The sequence below is a fragment of the Heterodontus francisci genome, chromosome 30 (assembly GCF_036365525.1).
Source record: "Heterodontus francisci isolate sHetFra1 chromosome 30, sHetFra1.hap1, whole genome shotgun sequence".
NCBI classification, from domain to species: Eukaryota; Metazoa; Chordata; class Chondrichthyes; order Heterodontiformes; family Heterodontidae; genus Heterodontus; species Heterodontus francisci.
In genome coordinates, this window is record NC_090400.1 from 12478922 (window position 1) to 12498373 (window position 19452).

The 19452-nt window shown below is 43.5% G+C and overlaps 1 protein-coding gene across 3 annotated transcripts in view; it reads left to right on the plus strand.

Moving 5' to 3' along the window:
- Positions 1-19452, plus strand: part of LOC137346577 (serine/arginine repetitive matrix protein 3-like) — a 372584-nt gene that overhangs the window by 344150 nt on the left and 8982 nt on the right. For 2 of the 3 annotated variants that reach the window (XR_010968731.1, XR_010968732.1), the window contains exons 11-12: positions 4628-4765; positions 13505-13627. Coding sequence is in view for 1 of the 3 variants with exons in the window: in XM_068010094.1 (XP_067866195.1) it covers positions 4628-4765; positions 13505-13547 (181 nt within the window). In the remaining 2 variants the exon portion in view is untranslated. Of the gene's footprint in view, positions 1-4627; positions 4766-13504; positions 13670-19452 lie in introns of those variants that run through there. The other variant, XM_068010094.1, reaches the window with a different exon arrangement.

The following is a 19452-nucleotide window of genomic DNA, read 5'->3' on the forward strand; positions in this document are numbered from 1 at the left end:
TGAGGTTACATATTATGGTTGAATACAATTCTGTTGCTGCTGATGGCCTACAGTGCCTCAAGGATGTCCAATTTTGAGCTGCTAGATTTGTTCTGAATCTACCTCATTTAGCACTGTGGTAGTGCCACACAACACGATGGATGGTGTCCTCAGTGTGAAGATGGGACTTTGCCTCCACAAGAATCCTGATCACTCCTACCCATACTGTCATGGACAATTGCATCTGCGACAATTATATTGGTGATGACAAAATCAAGTAGGTTTTTCCCACTTGTTGGTACTCTCACCAACATCCACAAGCCCAGTCTGGCAGATATGCCCTTTAGAACTCACCCAGCTCAGTCGGTAGTGCTGCTACCAAACTACACTTGATGATAGACATTGTAAGTACATTCTGTGCCCTTGCTACCCTCAGTGCTTCTTCCAAGTGGTATTCAACAGGGAGAAGTGCAGATTCATCAGTTGAGGTAAGGTGGAATCAGCAAGAGGTTTCCTTGCCCATGTTTGACCCGATGGAGTAAGACTTCATGGGTTCCGAAGTCAATGATATGGACTCCCAGGGCCACTCCCTCCTGACTGTATACCACTGTGCTGCCACCCTGTCTCACTGGCAGGAATGATGATGGAGGAGTCTGGGACATTGGCTTTAAGGTATGATTTGACTAGTCTGTGGGACAGCTCTCCCAATTTTGCCACAAGTCCCCAGGTGTTAGTGAGGTGAATTTTGCAGGGTTGACTGGGCATGATGTGCCTTTGTCATTTCGGGTGTCTAGGTGGATTCCAGGTGGTCCATCCACTTTTGTTGTTGTCAAGGGCAATTAGAGACAGGCAACAAATGCTGGCCTTGCCAGCGACGCCCACATCCATGAAAGAATTAAAAAAAAAATCTTGTTTCAGATTTTCTCTAGTGGTTTGATACAACTATGTGGCTTGCTGAGCCATTTCAGAGGTTGTTAAGAGTCAACCACATTGCTGTGAGTCTGGAGTCATTAGTAGGCCAGACCAGGTAAGGATGGCAAATTTTTACAACAATCTGTTAATTTCATTATCATCATTACCGAGACTAGCATTTTATTCCAGATTTGTTAATTAAATTTAAATTCCACAAACTGTCATTTGAACTCTTGTCTCCAAAGCATTAGTCCAGGCCTCTAGATTACTAGTCCTGTAATGTTACCACCATGCTACCATTCCTGACACTTATCTTCTGAAGAGCTGTTCTTCCTCCTACAGATCTATGAATGCCATTGGAACCCCTTAGCAATTCCTATCCTCTCCATTTTGGCTGCTGCAAGTGAAATGGAAGCAAAACAGTTGTAAGAAATGCAGTAAAAAGTTTGCAAAAGATCAGACCTACAAAGCAGTGAAAATTAATATACCAATAAAAATGCAGATTGGAGCAGGAATAGGCCATTCAGCCTCTCAAACCTGCTCTGCCATTCAATTAGATCATGGCTTAGTTCTCTCTCTCTACCCTACCAAATCTTTTAATCATTTTAATTGCCTCAGTTAGATGGTCAGTAATCTATACTGAATAGGATGTAAGATAAATCATGCAATTTATAAGTCTAGTCTATGCAAGGTCTGTGCAGCAATAGATGAAGCAATATAACCAGAAAAAAAATCACTTTCTCATTAAAAAGTTAAAAAATTGATACTCACCCTTAGGTGAGTGAGCTACTTTTCTGGACCAAGGGCCTTGCCCACTGACTGGAGAAAGTCTGTGCAAACCAGCTTGTTGGAACAGTGCATTCCTGGCTCACCCATACAGTACTTAACACCTCTAAACACACTGCTTCACAAAGACAAGGGGAAAGGAAAGAAACTGTCAATGCTGGAAAAGCACAGCAGGTCCGTCCAACCTGTGGGTTAACATTCCTGCTATACACTCTTCATCAGAGCTGGAAACTGGAAGGTGTAAGTGAGGGACTGAAAAGGTGCAAGAACAATACACTACAATTCCACTATTTGGGGATATTTTTCTTGCGTTTCTTGCCTTTTTTGGCTATCTTTCCATCCCATAGCCTGATGCAATTGTCCTCATTCCTTTACTCTCTTCATGCTGTTTCATTGCCTTGCTGAGCGTTGTTTATCATCCACCACTTTTCTCTTTTTTTCCACCTTTTTAGAGAATCATACAGAATAGAAGTAGGCCCTTTGGTCCAACTTGTCAGTGCCATCATTTTGAAGGAGCTATCCAATTAGTCCCACTGGCCTGCTCATTCCCCATAGCCTTGCAAATTTCTCCTTTTCAACTATTCATCCAGTTCCCTTTTGAACCTGCTTCCACCACCCTTTCAGACAGTGAATTCCAGATCATAACAATGCAATGTGTAAAAGAATTTCTCCTCCTCTTCCCCCTGGGTTTTGTGCCAATTATCTTAAATCTGTGTCCTGTGGTTACTAACCCACCTGCCAGCGGAAACAGTTTCTCCCTAAGCACTCTCTCAAAACAACTGGTTGGCTAGTCAGTCATCCTGTTAATACCTCTCTCTATGCAAGCAGTCCCTGGCCTCTGTATTGTCTTCACTTTCCCCACTCTCTGCTTTGCTTTGGTCAATCTTATTGATGGACTCATCTTTCTTTCAGTTCTGGTGAAGGATTTACACTCGAAATGATAACTTGTCTTTTTACTCCTCAGATGCTATTGCATCTGCTGTGTATTTCCAGCATTTTCTACTTTTCTGTCAGATTTCCGACGTGAATTTTTTTATATTCCTTCTCATTTATTTCTTCATATGGGTCTCTGGAGGCACCGCTAAAGTTGGCAGTGCTGAAATGTGAAAAAAATACATTCAGAATCTGTTGTCACTGTCAGCTCCTGCTTCCAGTCATTCCAGCAATGCAATTGTGTGAATGTACAGACCTCTGACTACACTGTCCAAAATATTAACCCTACCACAACAATGCTATGCAAAGTACATGCTTTCTCCCTCTGCTGGATTATCAAAGCACAGCAGTAACTTGTATTATAAAAGGCTCTCGCATTTAACCCTTGAAACCCAAGGTTTAGAAATTTGTCTTGGCCGTGGCATAAATCAGGCGTTATTGGATCGCCACCTGTTGTACACAGTGCCTGATATTCAGTTCCATTACAGTCAGTGAGATTATGTAAGAAGTGCTATGGATAACAGGCGGCTGATCCAATAATGCCTGATTTTACACCATTGCCCAAGATGAATTTCTACTCCAAAGTGCCCTGTTAGCCTGCAGTTAAAAGCTATTTTTAATCAACAAAACTTGCTTTATTCTGTGCTAAAGGCTTTATTCTGTTCCTTTTTGCTTAAATCAACTAATTGGTACAAATTCATACTTGATGAGATTTGGTCTCCCAAGCAGGACTACCTTTTCCTAGAAACTTACAGCACAGAAGGAGACCGTTCGGCCCATCTTACCTGTGCTGGATCTTTGAAAGTATGTATTCAGTTTCCCTTTTGAAAGTTACCATTGAATCTGTTTCCACCACCCTTTCAGGGAGTGAATTCTGGATCATAACTCACTGCCTAAAAAAAAAATTCTCCTCATTTCCTCTCTGGTTCTTTTGCATTTTCTGTTTCTTCTTGGAGCAAATCTGAAATCACCTCTTCATCATGGGACAAAATACCACAAACACACAATGCTGCTTATTGGAATGCAACTGGGATGAGGGGTGACTCTCTGTTTGATTTCTGTTGCTTTCCACAGTTGGCCTCAGAAACCCAGATAATTATTTAGTGCGTTACAAACAGACCAAAGTGTTGTGAGCAATGTGTTAGAAGAATTAAAAATTCTAATAAAAACAGTATGTTTCATCATGAGGATACCTTCTTAAAATAAAAAATGAGGATACCTTTAGTTCTATCCGTCTTGATCAATTTTAAATCCATGGAATACTGACTTGGAAGGGTTAATGAACCAATATCGTAACTACAGTGGGTTACCAAGCATAGTCTATACTGTTCATCTCCTGGTTTATGACTCTCTCCTGATGTTGATTCAGCTCTCCATAGATGGGTGCAGTAACTCCTTTTAGCCTGCACACTTGATGATGCCACTAATGTTCACAGTTCCAACAAATTATATTTAAAAATTGACAATGGACTCAAAATGATATTGTTGAAAAAAATCCCCCAAATAGTTAGATTTCTGTTCTCTTTTAAAAAAAGAAAATTCCCTCCTGTTCTGAAGATGTTGATTTGTGGCAGGGTGTCAGCCCCTCAGTATTTACCTATCTGCGAGCCCAGGCACTGAATATTGACAGGCCGGGCATCATAGCCAAGTCAAATCCTGTCCTCTCCCATACTTTCCACCAGAAGTGGCTAAATAACGGCAAGATGTGAGACTTCTTGCGACTTTGAATTGCCTCTCATCAACCCAGGGGCCCAAAGCCAACTGAGGCAATTCCCTCCACCCCAGCTCCTGGTTTAGACCAGCTAACACATCAGAGACCAGAGATTTGAATGAGTCGGTATTGCTCAGCTCCACCTTGGACATTGAACTCCCTACCAGGTGAGCTGGTGCGTTGATATTTATGGACGGTTAGCATTGGGTGATGTGAGATTAAATGAGTTAGAGGAGTTATAGTTGACAGGGACCCTCTTCAATTCCTGCCAGTGTGCTCATCCTTTTCCTTTCTCTTTTGTGACAGAGAAAGAGATGGTGACGTCGGAGCACGACATCATGACTCCGAGGCAGAGAGACATCGTCGCCGCTCAAGAAGCTACTCGCCAATCAGGAAAAGGAGGAGGGACTCGCCCAGTTTTATGGAGCCCCGTCGGATTACAAGGTACAATAATGGAAGCCTTCAGTTTTTACTCTTCAGTGGGGTTTTCTTTTTACGAGTTAGGGAAGGAAGTATCAAAAGAGAAGAAATATTCACTGACTCTGTATTCATTTCAGCTATTCAGATGTATACCTATTTCTTCATATCGTGAGTACAGTGATATTTCAGCACAATTATATGGGATATTATAATGGATTTCCTGCATGTTAGACCTTCAAATGGTAATTTGTATATTTTTTCCACACTCTTTATTCTCATTTATAATCCCGATGACAATCTGAATCCTCTTCTGCAGTGAGTGCATCAAGTGGGGGGGATGAGAAGAATGTATACTTTATGAATTAGTTTGTGTATTTTAATATAATACTGATTTAACGATTCTGTTGTGGTCCTTCCCCTGACATCTGAATTTGAACTTCTGCTCATTCAAGTTGACTATTACACTGCCAGCCTGAGAGGTCTACATGCAGCGTACATTCCAAAATAAACTGCAGGACTGGCAGGCTCTCTAACCCTGATCTACTCCTAGCTGCAGTCATTGCTGACATGAGTGTGTTTTTGCGCCAATCTTCACTGGCACATTCTGGCCATCAGAGGTGACGCCATATCCTTGCTTCAGTGACCCTGGCAGGCAAGTCCGCAGAATTGCAGCAAGAATGGTTAATCATTAAATAAGAGCAAACCGGGTTTCTGGCATCATGGTGCCATCCTGGAAGGATGTAGATTGGTGCCCCCATTGCACTGATTGCCTATCTACCATATTACATAGGGAGGTAACATGCCTGATGGGAAGTCATCCTGCTGCTCCCGCATGCGAACTGGTAGCCAGTTAACAATGGCGTTGCAGTGGAATGTAGGCAGATTGCCCACCCTGCTTCCAGTGCTGTAAGAGGTATACAGTCTGAATTGGGTAGGGTGAGAATGGCTGGAAAGGCCCACAAGAGTGAAATGGGATCAAAAAATGTGATGGCGTTGAAAGCAAACTATGATGTCACAGGTATGCGCCATTTCAAAAACAAAACATTGCTGTAGTTGTCGTTTTTGCCTTAACCTATGGTGTCCAAGCCTTGCAAGATCTATCTCCTTTCAGCAGTAATTGTCCATTGAAGGTCTTAGTTATAGCACACACTTCCTGTAATGGTCACACTTACTTCCTGTCATGCCACTCCTGTTGTAAACCAGCATATCCTCTGTGAACAATGAGAAGATACATTAGCACTTTACTAATATTGCCTGCAGTGGCTTCCAGAAGACAAATGTGATGATCTATTAAACAAAATACAACCAAGAGTCATCAACAACACAATTGCCACACACAGGGGATTACGTAAATACTCTTTGGATGCATGCAATAAATGGAGTGTAGAGAAAGTAGATTAGTGTCTGATCTAATAGAGAGCGTTAGCTGGGTCATTGGGGTACATGATCAGATAAATCCATCCAAGGACAGCTGAAGGGTAGGACAGTTGAACTTGCATGGCTCCATCTTTCTACTCAATATGTTGGGATTTACAGAACAGGTAAGAACACAGAATAAGTCACTCCTGAGCCATGAGCTGAGAAGGACCCTTGTGGAAAACCAGATCACCCTCTCTGTTTAGGACTTAACCTGCTCAGTTCCTTCTTAATGAATGGAACAATATAGGCATAATCTGAAAGAAACTGCCAGTCTATGGTATACTGGTGAAGCGACCCTACAGCCCTGGAATGTAATTCTAATTACTAAGCATACTATTCAGCTGAAGCAATTTAAATCCCCCCTATAAATGAGCTCCTCCAAAACTCTGCTGCCCATATCCTAGACCTCAGGCTACAAATGCCAATTTTATTAGGATTCCAGGTGGTAATATAAGAGCAGCTGAATCAAAAGTCCCCATGTGACTTGCTGTCTCCCCATGTAGACTCCCGATTAGGAAGGAAATTGAGGAACAAAAACTCGGGGAGCAAAGGCAGAGAATTCCTTTCCAATCCTAACATTTTCGCACCAACCTTTCCCCTTTCTGGGCAGCAGTATGGTTGAATAACCTTTTGGTATTCACTGTTTAGATTCATGCATTAAGCAATATCACTTAGGCAAATTACCAGAGGGTAGCTGGTAAGAATGGCTTAGTACACAGCATGAATCACTGGTTTTGGTATTACAACAACTTGCATTTATATAGTGCCGTTAATATAGTAAAAACTTCCCAAGGCGCTCCATAGGAGTGTTATTTGACATTGAGCAACATAAAAAGATATTAGGACAGGTGACTAAAAGCTTGGTCAAAGAGTTAGATTTAAAGGAGAGTCTTAAAGGAGAAGAGAGAGGTAGAGAACTGGAACGGTTTAGATAAGGAATTCCAGAGCATAGGGCCTAGGCAAATGAAGGCACGGCCACCAATGGTGGAGTGAGGAAATCAGGGATGGGCAAGAGGCCAGAATTGGAGGAGCGCAGAGATCACAGAGGATTGCATTTGGAGGAGTAACCTTGGGGATGTGAGAATTAAAGAGGTTGCTCAGTGTGCCATCCACTCCTTGAACTTATTTCAGATTTCCAGAATTCACGGCCTTTATCAGTGCAATTGCTACAATTCTTTCTATATTCATCACCAGGCATACTGCAGATTCATAGCTTTCAGAGCAGTCTTTGGTCACCCTCTGCTGCTCAGGTTAGAATCAAACCTGCAAGAAGACATTTTCTCTTGTGGGGGTGTCCAAAACTAGGGGCTGAATTTTCAATTGCCCATGAGGGCGAGTACAGGTATGGATGTATATTGAAAATTGTGATCTCAGATGGCGTTCATTGGATCCCAACGCCTCTGGATCGCAATGTGATTTTCAAAGGGAGGATAGGGGTGGGGGGGGGGGGGGGGGTGTGGAAAGCCAGCAACCCACGCGCCACCAGTTAACTGGCTGTTGAGCTCGTTGTGGAGCTCATTAACAGGCTTTTGAGCAGCATTTTTAGATTTTCAATCGGGAGGCACAGGGAAACTGAGGGGCTGGGACACGTTAGGGTGCAGCTCTCGTGAACACAGTAGGAGCCATGTGTGCTAAGGAATGCACTGGTCAAAAAATTTAAGAAACACATATTTATACTCAGCTGCTAAACCAGTGGCACAGAGTTGCCATCGCTGGTGCTGAGAGGCTTGCATTTGTGAACAGTGAATGGTTGAACTCATGAGAGGGACATGAGGCTGCTGGTATCAATTGGGCATCAGCGGTTGGTAAGGAAGCCCTGGTGGTCAATCGAGTGGCAGCTGAGGAAGTTGAGATGGGAGCAGGCTACTGTGGCATTGGACAGAGTAGCAAGGAGGAGGTTAAGCAGTCAGGAGGAGGCCAGTGGAACACAGCGAGGGGCTGCAAGGGGAAGAAGGCGCTACCCAAGATGTCGGCTGTACTGCCCAAAAGTTAGCTACCTGCAAATGACAGAGCGCCAATGCCGTAGATGGCTGCGCCTATCCAGGCATATGGTCTTGGACGTTTGCGCTCTGGTCCACAATGACCTGAGGCTTCGTGGCCCCCATGGCAGTTCCCTACCTGCAGCTGTCAAGGTCACCATCACCCTGAATTTTTATGCATTGAGTCTTTCCAGGAGCTGTGTGGCATCTTGCAGTCAGCTGCTTATCACGCCATCAGGCAGGTCACGGTGCCCTATTCTGAAACAGATGGGCCATCGCAGGCACAGAGGGCTTTGGGGTTTGCCATCATCGATGGATTCCCTCAGGTCCAGGGGATCATTGATTACTTTCATGTAGCCATTAAGGCACCGACAGACCAGCCAGCCAGATTCCTGAACATCCACTCAGTGAATGTCCAGCTGGTCTATGAGCACAGGAAGCACAACTTGCAGGTGTGCGCTTGGTTCCTGGGCAACTGTCATGATGCTTTCATCCTTCGAGAGTCCCATGTGCCATACCTCTTCAGGCCAACATCCAGATTCCATGGGTGGCTGCTGGGGGATATCATCTGAAGAGGTGGCTCCTGACACCTGTCTGGGACCCAGACATAGATGCAGAGAGGTGCTATAAACAAAGCCATCTACAAACACAAACATGCATTGAATAGACCATTAGCATCTTGAAGATGCATTTCCGTTGCCTTGACTACTCGGGTGGTGTCCTCCAGTACGAGCCAGACAGAGTGTCCCGTATTGTGGTCGCCTGCTGCGCATTGCACAACCTGATAGTACAAAGGGGCCTGGAGCTGGATGAAGATTAGGACAGAGGAGGACAGGGAGGAGGAAGAAGAGGAGGATGAAAAGGGTGCTCCAGAGGAGCCCAGTGAGCAGGCATTGGAGAAAGACCATCAAGGCTATCATAGGCCTCATAGCAATCAGCAAGCTGGCAGGGTGCAAGGGCCATGCTAATCAGCAACGATTCATTCACAGCCCTCATGAGCGATGACTCTGTAACTAACCTTCCATCAGAGAGAGAAATTATCCAGCAAACACACACATCTGAATAATCCCATTGCCACCCAAGTAGATTTAAAATGGGGTTTCCACTGTCAACAGACTCCCATAACATGGGCCATGGCACCGCAGCAAACCCAGCCCCCCTGCAGCACCCCCCTCACCTATTACCACCATGCCCCTTTTGACATCAAGCAATAAGAACACATGTGTCTGATCATAGGCAAAAGTAATTATTATTAAAGGAAAGTTACTGACCATACAAACTGAGAAAATATTATCCAGGTGACCCATTAAATTCAGCTTATGGCGTTGTACCTTGCATTCCCATCCACTTCTACGGGGCATTTCCCCTGTGGTGGAAGATGAGGTGGAGACAGCCTGCTTCCTTACCTCTGCTCACAGCTGAAATGCCTGTGGCTTCCGTCCTCATTGTGGAGGTGCCTGTGGGCTACTGTATGGGCTGCTGCGCCTGCGCCCTTGCAGGGGCACCCTCTGGCACAGGCCCGTGCAGCATGGATGGTCCCTCAGTTGGAGGATGTGAGGTGTCCCCTGAGAAGTGGCCCAATCATTAGCTTCTTCGACTGCCTCAGCCTTTCATGGCGCCTTTGCATACTGGATGAGGCCACTGGCTGGGTTGCAGCTAGCATCCACTCCATGCATCTCTGCGCCATCAGCGACACTGAACGGTTCATGCTACCTTTTCTGTGCATGTCAGTGCATTACTCCTGCATCTACTCATGGTGCTCCATATGGCTCTCCAAGAGGTTGGCAACTCTCTCAATGGAGGCACTCATGTGACATAATAGAGCACTTGCGCTGCATGGATTCCTCCATTGTCTGCCCATGGTTCTGCAATGCCTCAGGGATCTCTGACATTCGGGGACTCATCTGCCTCTGATGCTCCAGAGGAAACCACCTTGTTTGTAACACCTGAGGCCCAGCATCTTTCCCCAGTGGAGCATGGCTCTGTCTGTCCTCCTACGACTTCTGAGGGGGATTGCCCACAGCTGACTCTGCCTCACTCTCCTCCTCACTCGTGATGTGTGGCTCACCCTGTGCTCCAAGTTCTAAGCTAGATTTAGGCCCACCCAAGATGACAGTGTCTGCACTGGTGGAAGGTGCAGAGGAATGATGTGTCATTGCAAGCTCTGGAGGAGGTTGGCAACGACTGAGCTGGAATATTCTGCTCCCCCTCCACAACTGGTCCTGCGGGAAACACAAGAAGGTGGTGATGAGAACTCTGGCCACACAGCAGGTGCCTCAGCACATACATAGATGACAGCGGTTGGATAGCCACAGCGCACATTGGGGAAGAGTATCCTACATGCCTTACACGTGAAGATAGAGCTATCAAATGACCCTGCTTTTCACGACCTCCTGTCTCACCACCACCCAGAGTCTGCGCAATGGCACCCTCACAATCTCCAGCGCTGCCTCCTCCATCGAGGGCAAAGTGTAGAGCTGCAGCACACCACCATCAGTCCAAGACATTTCCCTCAAATTATTCTCTGTCTTCTCCTACAGGATGAAGAGAGACAGATTTATGAGAAGGCGGCCCTCCCTCACTTATTCCAGCATGACATCTGCATGAGATGTTGCACTCCTCAGTGATGCCCCCTGTTCAATTGCGGCCCTATATTAGGGCTGACTGATGCCTCAGTGATGTAACTGATACTTGATCTGTCAAAGTTAAGGAGAACTATGGGCACTCAGTCTGCTTAGCTCATGTGCATGCTGCTGTATACAGAATTAGAGACCTGTCACCCAGGTGTCGCTTGCCTCTCATCTTTCCAGACCTTATCAGATAATTGAATTGCTTTCTACACTGGATCACATCCTTCCATTGACTTGTGGGCATCTGAGCTCCAACAGCTCCTCCATCCATGCTCTTTTTTGTTTTTCTAATTGGATTTGTTCTTGACACCAGGAACAAAGCATCTCTCCTGCCGGACACTGCATCCATTAAGGCCTCAAGGGAGACAGCTGAAAATCGTGGTGCTGCCAGGTGACCCCTGCCCATGCCAACTGAGGTTCCTGCTGCTCCATTAATTCAGTGATCATCAAGCCCAGTCATGACTGCTGTTTGCCTTTTCAAAGGGCCCTCCGATACTGGGTTACTGACCAATTAGGCCATTTGCATTTCAAAATCACATCTCGTCACTGATGCTGATGCGGTGTCGAGTCTGGACTCAGAAATTATCTGTTGGGGTCCTGATCCCCGATTGAAAATCCAGCCCTAGGGGTCATAACTATCTGATAGTCATTAATAGATCCAAGAAGGAATTCAGGAGAAACTGAGTAGTTTGTGTTATATCATGTGGAGTAGTTGAAGTGAGTGGCAGAGATGCATTTAAGGGGAAAGCTATCTAAGTACGACGGAGTAATGAATAGAAGGATATACAGATGGGGTTAGATGAAGAGAGCCGAGAGGAGGCTCGTATATAGTATAAATACCGACACAGACCAGTTGGGCCGAATGGCCTTTCTCAGTGTTTGTAATTCTGTATTTAAAAAAAAAAGCTAAAATATCCGTTTATTGAGGACTTTACAGTGAATGGAGTTTGGATTGAGCACAGATGAACCACACATACACAATTTCCTGTAAATCCCAGACTTGAGTTATACAAGCAGAAAAGGGCAGTGTTATTCATACGCATAAGAGGTGAGTTTGAGAGTTTAGATGCGCTATCAGAAGAGTTGGAGAAGTAATTCAGAATAGTCAAACCATGCCAATCCCGATTAAGAGAAAACTCCATCAATCCATCTCTGACTGCAATTCTAGATTGCAGCGATAAACCTGTGGCATCCTTTGCAAGTGTCTTGTTTGTATTAAAATATCAGGTCCTAAATGCAGTGGTCATCAGTTAAGGATAAAATAAGGGTTTGAGACAATTTACTGTAAAACTTTGCAAAGTGGTGACTCAGCTCAAAGCCTTTGGCATTCTCAGATGATTTTCCTCATGCACACTTAGATTCAGTGGCAGTTATAATTTGTACTCTTAATTGCAACCAAGTACAAGGTTAACTTGCTGAGTGTTTAAAATGAGTTAGAATGTGTGCCGTTGGGAGAGGAGACTTTCTCTAATTTAGGAACAGAATATAGATCAATTCCCTGCACATAAATTTGGTCATTGCAATCAGATCTCTAACCCTTATTTTGTCCTCACTTGATTGCAGCTCATTCTTTGGGAACTGGCATTTTGATAAACATGCTGTGCACACTGGTTTGTTGATGCAATCCAAAATTTGATTTGATCTTGGAAAGGATTTGGATTATAGTCCTTCCCCCTACACAAATGACAGCCCACAAACAAATCTGAAGGTGGAGCTGAATCAGATTTTCATATAATTAATGAGAGGACATTAATTTAATCAGAATCAGGCCCAGCTTCACCCTGGTCCTTTCCATTGACTTCAGATTGGCTGTGCTGACCATAAAGGCTTCTCACATTTCTGAAAAGCGAACAAAACGGGTCCATTTTTCTGTAATATAGGATCCTTAACATCTCAAAGAATAGCAAAGATCCCTTTGAGTAATACAGGCTGCTGCTTATATGGGGTAAATATGCAGAAATGGAAGCAGGCTTGTTGACCTGTGTATTCTTGCTTGGTGCAGCCATTCAATAGACTCCACTCTCTGGTACTAACTTCCTTCAGCTTAACCTACCCAGATGAAGTGCAATCAGAATGCATGGGTTTAAAAACAAACCATTGCAAGAATTGATTAGGTAGTCAAATGCAAAAAAAAAAATCTCAAATCGGTTCAATGCAGTTTAACAAAAATAAGTTATATTCAAACAATAGATATGAGAAATGTAGCTATTGCAAGAGCTTTGGTACAAAGAATAAAGCATGTGGTTTAACCTAAGTTAAAGCTGGTTCCTTACTTAACACTGACAGCTACATTGACAGCTACACAACAGTACTGACTGCAGCTAATGCCCTTCACTGGAAGTGAAGCATTTTGGGATGTCTGGTGGATGAGATAGGGCACTTTCAGCTGAGGGTCATTAGTGAACACAGGAAGTCACTGATGTGTCAACCAGTGAAGTGGAGATGCAGTCTATATTTATACCAGCTGCATCTGATTCTGGTAAATATATTTGAGTTATGCTCCATTTGTATCTTTGAGATACTGATAGTTTGCATATGTTTTATTATCAAGGATTTGTGTCACATGTGAAGATGGTACTTTTTTGACATTGATATCCTCAATGTGTATGGGATACAAGTTATTTGAGCTGTTAATTAAACTCTAGGCATTGAATGTCTTTCATGGTGTCGTACTCCAAATTGCATAACTTTGTATCAGTTGTCTTGTGTCTCTCATTTTTGCCTCCCATTTGAAGGTTTGCCGAAGATTACTCAAGTCGATTGTGGTTACCTGGGTAACCGCTGCTCTGCATTGGACTGACGCTGTCCCACCTTGAACCACGTTTTGTGAGACAGTTAAAGAGGAGCGTCCCATCTCTGTATGGCCAACAGTTCTCTCTCTCTCTCTCTTTCCTCTATTGAATCACATAGGTAGTAGCTGACCACAGCAAAGAGGCCTCTCTGTTTGTCTAATCTATTGTGCAAAACGTTTAGAGTGCACTCACAATTCAGCTGATGTCACAGTGTTAGAATTTGGTACCGCTAACTATTTTACACCTCTGTTTCCATCCATCTTACCCACAGTTCACCATAATCTTCCCCATTTCTCCCAAATCAACGGTATAATTTGGATAAGCAATTAACAAACACGGCAAAGCATTGGGTATGGGTAGCAAAATGCTGACCCTGCAGTAATCACTCAAGCAAATTCTTTAATTTGCCAGTTGAGAATTACTTGAGAGGGGAGAGCAATAGGTGAGCACCCTGACCTTTCATTTCCAGAAACTAAATCCAGCCCAGTGACAGTCTCCTCTGTCTGTTGGCAGTAAGTGTTGTGTGTGAAATGAAGTTGTTCAGTGTCAGCCCAGTTCCCATAGCACAAAATCAGCAATCTCCCCCTGAAAGGTCACATGGAAAACAGCAATGCTCAGAAGGGTCATTACTAAGGCGAGTTGTTGGGCAAGAGTAAAGAGAGCTTTAATGTATAAATACCCGCGCCGTACATGTCCCAGGAGTGTTTGATCCTGACACCAGGTACCCAATAGAGGAAAGTGAAATTCTATTTCCCTGTCAGTGGAGCATAAAATTGGACAAGGTGTTGATCAATCATCCAACTCAAACTTGCCCCATTCCCACCAGATATGTTAGGTTAAAATGGGGGCTATTGTCTCATCATCTTGAGCTTAAAATTTCTCATTACCCCAATTTGAAAAAAAATGTGACTAGTGATTTGTTAGCAATCACATTGCAAAAATTGACCAAGCATCCTGTCATTTACCTCAGTCTGACTCAGCAGCTGCTAACCTCAGCAGAGTAGAGCAATATTCAATGGGATATTTATTTGATTCATCCATTATTCCTGGAATGTAGCTCTTCACATATCATCAAAATTAGCGGGCATATGTAGAGCAAATGGCATTTCACATGGACATCATCTGAGTCTGGTGCAGATCTGGCGTTGTACAAAAATGAATCATTGCTTCTTTGCTAACAGCAGCCTACAGCGAACCTCACAGTCAACTAACAGATTGTCGTCTTGCACTTTGGGACTGCAAGTTTAAGAAGGGCTGCTCACTGGTGAACATGTTATCAAATTCCTGAGCATTTGAAAACATAACTGAAGAAAATAATCCTGCTACTTCCTGTATTTTATCCATCAAGTCCCCACCATGCTTGTTGTTTCAGCAAGAGGGTTTCTTCTCTCTGTATGGGGCTTTCAGTTTTGCCCCATGAATAGTTCCATCATTTTTCTGTTACCTCTCTTTCATATGAAGTATTCCGTTACCATCTTGTACTTCTATCAGTTTGGCCTACTGACAACAGGAGAGTTCAAGTATCAGTGAATGCTGCAAATCCTACTCACATTTAGTAGCTTCCACCTGTTGGATCATTTTAAGGATGTTTCAACTCAAAGTAAAAGCAAATGAGCTGAAGGCTAATTGCCAATATAATCATTTGTGTTTATGCCTTGCTGTACTATACTGCTGGTCCCAGAATGTTAGAAAGCAATCAGCAGGCTCATAATTTGAACTGTGGACCAGAATTAATAATGCACATGATGTGAGCAGGGTTTCTAAGCTGCAAATGTTTCCAGCACAGTTTTAGTTGCTGTTCCCTTTGCAGGAAGTACGTTGGGATATCCCAATGGGGTTTGTCCTTCCAGTGTGACAGACATCCTAGTCAACTTGATAAGTCACTGGAAGTGCCCACCACTCCCAATGAGCAGACCTTTTCTTATCTAATCTAACATGTTTACTAACCGACATTCTATTCTATTCACCTTTGATAGACCTGGGGTACCTGACCTTTTCAGAAGGACAGCACAGGCTTGCAACTAATCATTTTTTTGGCTTGGAAGTTTAAGCAATGGCAAACTTAACCTATGTTTTCTCAATGCCAAGAAATAGCTTTTAATGAGCTCCTCTCTCAGTGAAATAAGATGTACAATGTTTCAGTGTTCTCCACATACAGAGTTAACATAACTCATTCCTCAATTGCTTATTGAAGTCAATATTTTTGATTGGACATAAGTAACTGGGTGCAATATAAATTTTAATGTTCTATTACTTTTGTGCATTTAGAATGAGTTTTCACAAAACATCCAATTCCCTCTCAAGACATAGGTTGATAGTTCTGAAAGGTGGGGTGGGGGCTGGCACATTGGAGGGGTGGTAGATTACCACAGTAACAAACTTTGTGGAGAACACTGGCACTAATGTAATGTAATTTATCTTGGTCTCACTATATTTATGCTAATCTATTTCTGATAATTTGATGATTGTGCCTTGTTTGTAAACCTATTCAAAGCCAAGACCTAGTTTAAGGTTTTGTTAATCTGATAATCTGGCTTCTGAAATCGTTTGTCAAATCGCATTCCTTCACATTAAAGGAATTCTTAAACTAATGGTGATTTTAGTCACACTGTATCTGTGTAAACTTTGTTATATCCACTGATGATGTACTTGGAAGCAATTGAATTACTTAATTTTGTTTTACATAAACTTTGTGTAGCTTTTGGGAGGGTTTTTAACTGCACTCCCTTTACACACCGGAATTTAATCTGTGTTTGAAAGTACAATCCAGTCTTTTGGTGAGTCTGACATGAGCTAGCCTGTAGTTTAAAAATAGAGTCTGCCCTCTATCTAACACCAATCATAGGTTTAGGTATGAGAACATTTATTATTTGCAGCCCACCTTGACTGATTTTAGACATTGAACCAAGAGCAATTCTTTTTCCAGATTTCTCCCCTCCTCTCTGGAAAGTAATGGCTTACACTGGCTATTGGCTCCATAGGTACCACCTGGACTGTTTGTCAGATAGTTGGAATTTTGTATCTGATTAATGGAATTCTGGTTAATATAATTGGAATTCTGTGTTAGGTAATGGAATCCTATTCAGGTAGTTGGAATTCTGTGTGAGATAATTTGAATTCCGGGTGAGATAAATTGAATTCTGGTTTCATTATTGGAATTCTGGGTTTTTGATAAATACATTTCTGTGACAGATAATTGGAATCCTGGGTCAGATAGTGGGAATTCTGCATCAGTTAGAATTCTTTCCGAAATCCTGGATTAGAATGGGTATGGTAGCATATTTGTTAAATTACTGGACTAGTAATCCAGAGGCTAGTAATCCAGCTCCACAGGGCTTTGGTGAGACCATACCTGGAGCACTGTGCGCAGTTTTGGTCTCCATATCTAAGGAAGGATATACTTGGGGGCAGTAAAGCGAAGGTTTATTAGGTTGGTTCCTGGTATCAGAGGGTTGTCCTATGATGAGAGGCTGAGTAAATTGTGCCTATACTCTGGAGTTTAGAAGAATGAGAGGTGATCTCATTGAAACATACAAGATTCTGAAGGAGTTTGATATGGTGAACACTAAGAGGTTGTTTCCCCTGGCTGGGGAATCTAAAACATGGGGCACAGTTTCAGGATAATGAGCCCACCATTTAGAACTGAGATGAGGAGAAATTTCTTCACTCAAAGGGTTGTGAATCTTTAGAATTCTCTACCACAGAGGGTTGTGAATGCTCCATCATTGAATATATTTAAGGCTGAGATAAACAGATTTTTGGTCTTTCAGGGAATCAAGGGATAAGGGGCGCAGGCAGGAAAATGAAGTTGAGGCAGAAGATCAGCCATTATCATATTGAATGGCAGAGCGGGCTGGAGGGGCCGCTTGTCTAATCCTGTTCCTATTTCTTATGCTTGCACTAATGATCTGGAGACATGAGTTCAAATCCCACAATGGGCAGCTGGAGGAATTTAAAGTCAATTACTGAAATAAATTTGGAATCAAAAAAAGCTAGTATCAGTAATGGAAACTACCGGATTGTCATAAAAACCCATCTGGTTCACTAATGTCCGTTAGGAAAGGAAATCTGCTGGTCTGATCTATATGTGACTCCAGATCCACAGCAATTTGATTGACTCTTAACTACCCTCTGAAATGGCCTAGCAAGCCAGTTAGTTGTATCAAACCACTATGACAAAGTATAATAAGAATGAAATCAGAATGGCATCAACCTAGGCACAGAAAACGACAAAGGGACAGCCAGCTCAGTCGACCCTGCAAAGCCCTCCACACTAACATCTGGGAGCTTGTGCCAAAATTGGGAGAGCTGTCCCACAGACTAGTCAAGCAACAGCCTGACATATGATACTCACAGACTGATACCTTTTATCCACAATCTTGGACTACTCCATCAACATCCCTGGGTGTGTCCTGTCCAACTGGCAGGACAGACCCACCAGAGGTGACGCTACTGTGGTATACAGTCAGGTGGAAATGACCCTGGGAGTCCTCAACACTTGACTTCGGACCCCATTAAATCTCATGCCATCAGGCCAAACATGGGCAAGGAAACCTCCTGCTAATTACCACCTACTGTCCTCTCTCAGCTGATGAATCAGTACTCCTCCATATCGAGCATCATTTGGAATAAGCATTGAGGGTCGCACGGGCACAGAATGTACTCTGGGTGATGGACTTTAATGTCCATCACCAAGAGTGGCTCGGCAGTGCCACTAGTGACCACACTGGCTGAGTCCTGAAGGACATATCTGCCAGACTGGGCCTGCAGCTGGTGAGAGAACCAACACAAGGGAAAACCTACTTAATCTCCTCATCCTCACCAATCTATCTGTCGCAGATATGTCTGTTTATGACATTGTTGGTAGGAGTGACCACGATACAGTCCTTGTGGAGATGAAGTCCCGTCTTCACACTGAAGATGCTGGCCTCATGTGTGGCCCTGCCACTGTACTAAATCAGATAAATTCAAAAAAGATCCAGCAGCTCTAAACTGGGCATCCATGAGGTGCTGTGGGCCCTCAGCAGCAGCAAAATTGTATTCCACCACAATCTGTAACCTAATAGCCCAGAAAATCCCTCACTCTACCATTACCATGAAGCCAGGGGACCAAAATAAAAGCAAGAAATGCTGTAAATATTCAACAGGTCTGGCTGCATCTGTGGAGAGAGAAGCAGAGTTAAAGTTTCAGGTCAGTGACCCTTCTGATGAAGGGTCATTGACCTGAAACATTAACTCTGCTTCTCTCTCCACAGATGCTGCCAGACCTGCTGAGTATTTACAGTATTTCTTGTTTTTATTTAAGCTAGGGGACCAATCCTGGTTCAATGAGGAGTGTAGGAGAGTATGCCAGGAGCAGCACCAATCATACCTAAAAATGAGATGCCAACCTGGTGAATTACAACACTGGACTACATGCATGCTAAACAGCGGAAGCAGCATGTCATAGATAAAATGAAGCAATCCCGCACCAACAGATCAGATCAAATCTCTACAGTCCTGCCACATTCAGTCGTAAATGTTGTGGACAATTAAGCAACTAACCAGAGGAGGAGCTTCCACGAACATCCCCATCCTCAATGATGGGGGAGCCCAGCACATCAGTGCAAGAGACAAGGCTGAGATGTTTGCTACCATCTTCAGCCAGAAGTGTTAAGTGGATGATCCATCTCAGCCTCAACCTGAAGTCCCCACCATCACAGAAGCCAGTTTACAGCCAATTTAATTCACTCCATGTGAGATCAAGTAACAGCTGAATGCACTGGATACAGCAAAGGCTATGGGTTCCAACAACATCCCAGCTGTAATTCCAATACAGCTAAACCACTGACATCTACCTAACAATGGAAAATTGCCCAGTGTTATGACCCGGTGAGAAAGAGATCTAGGGG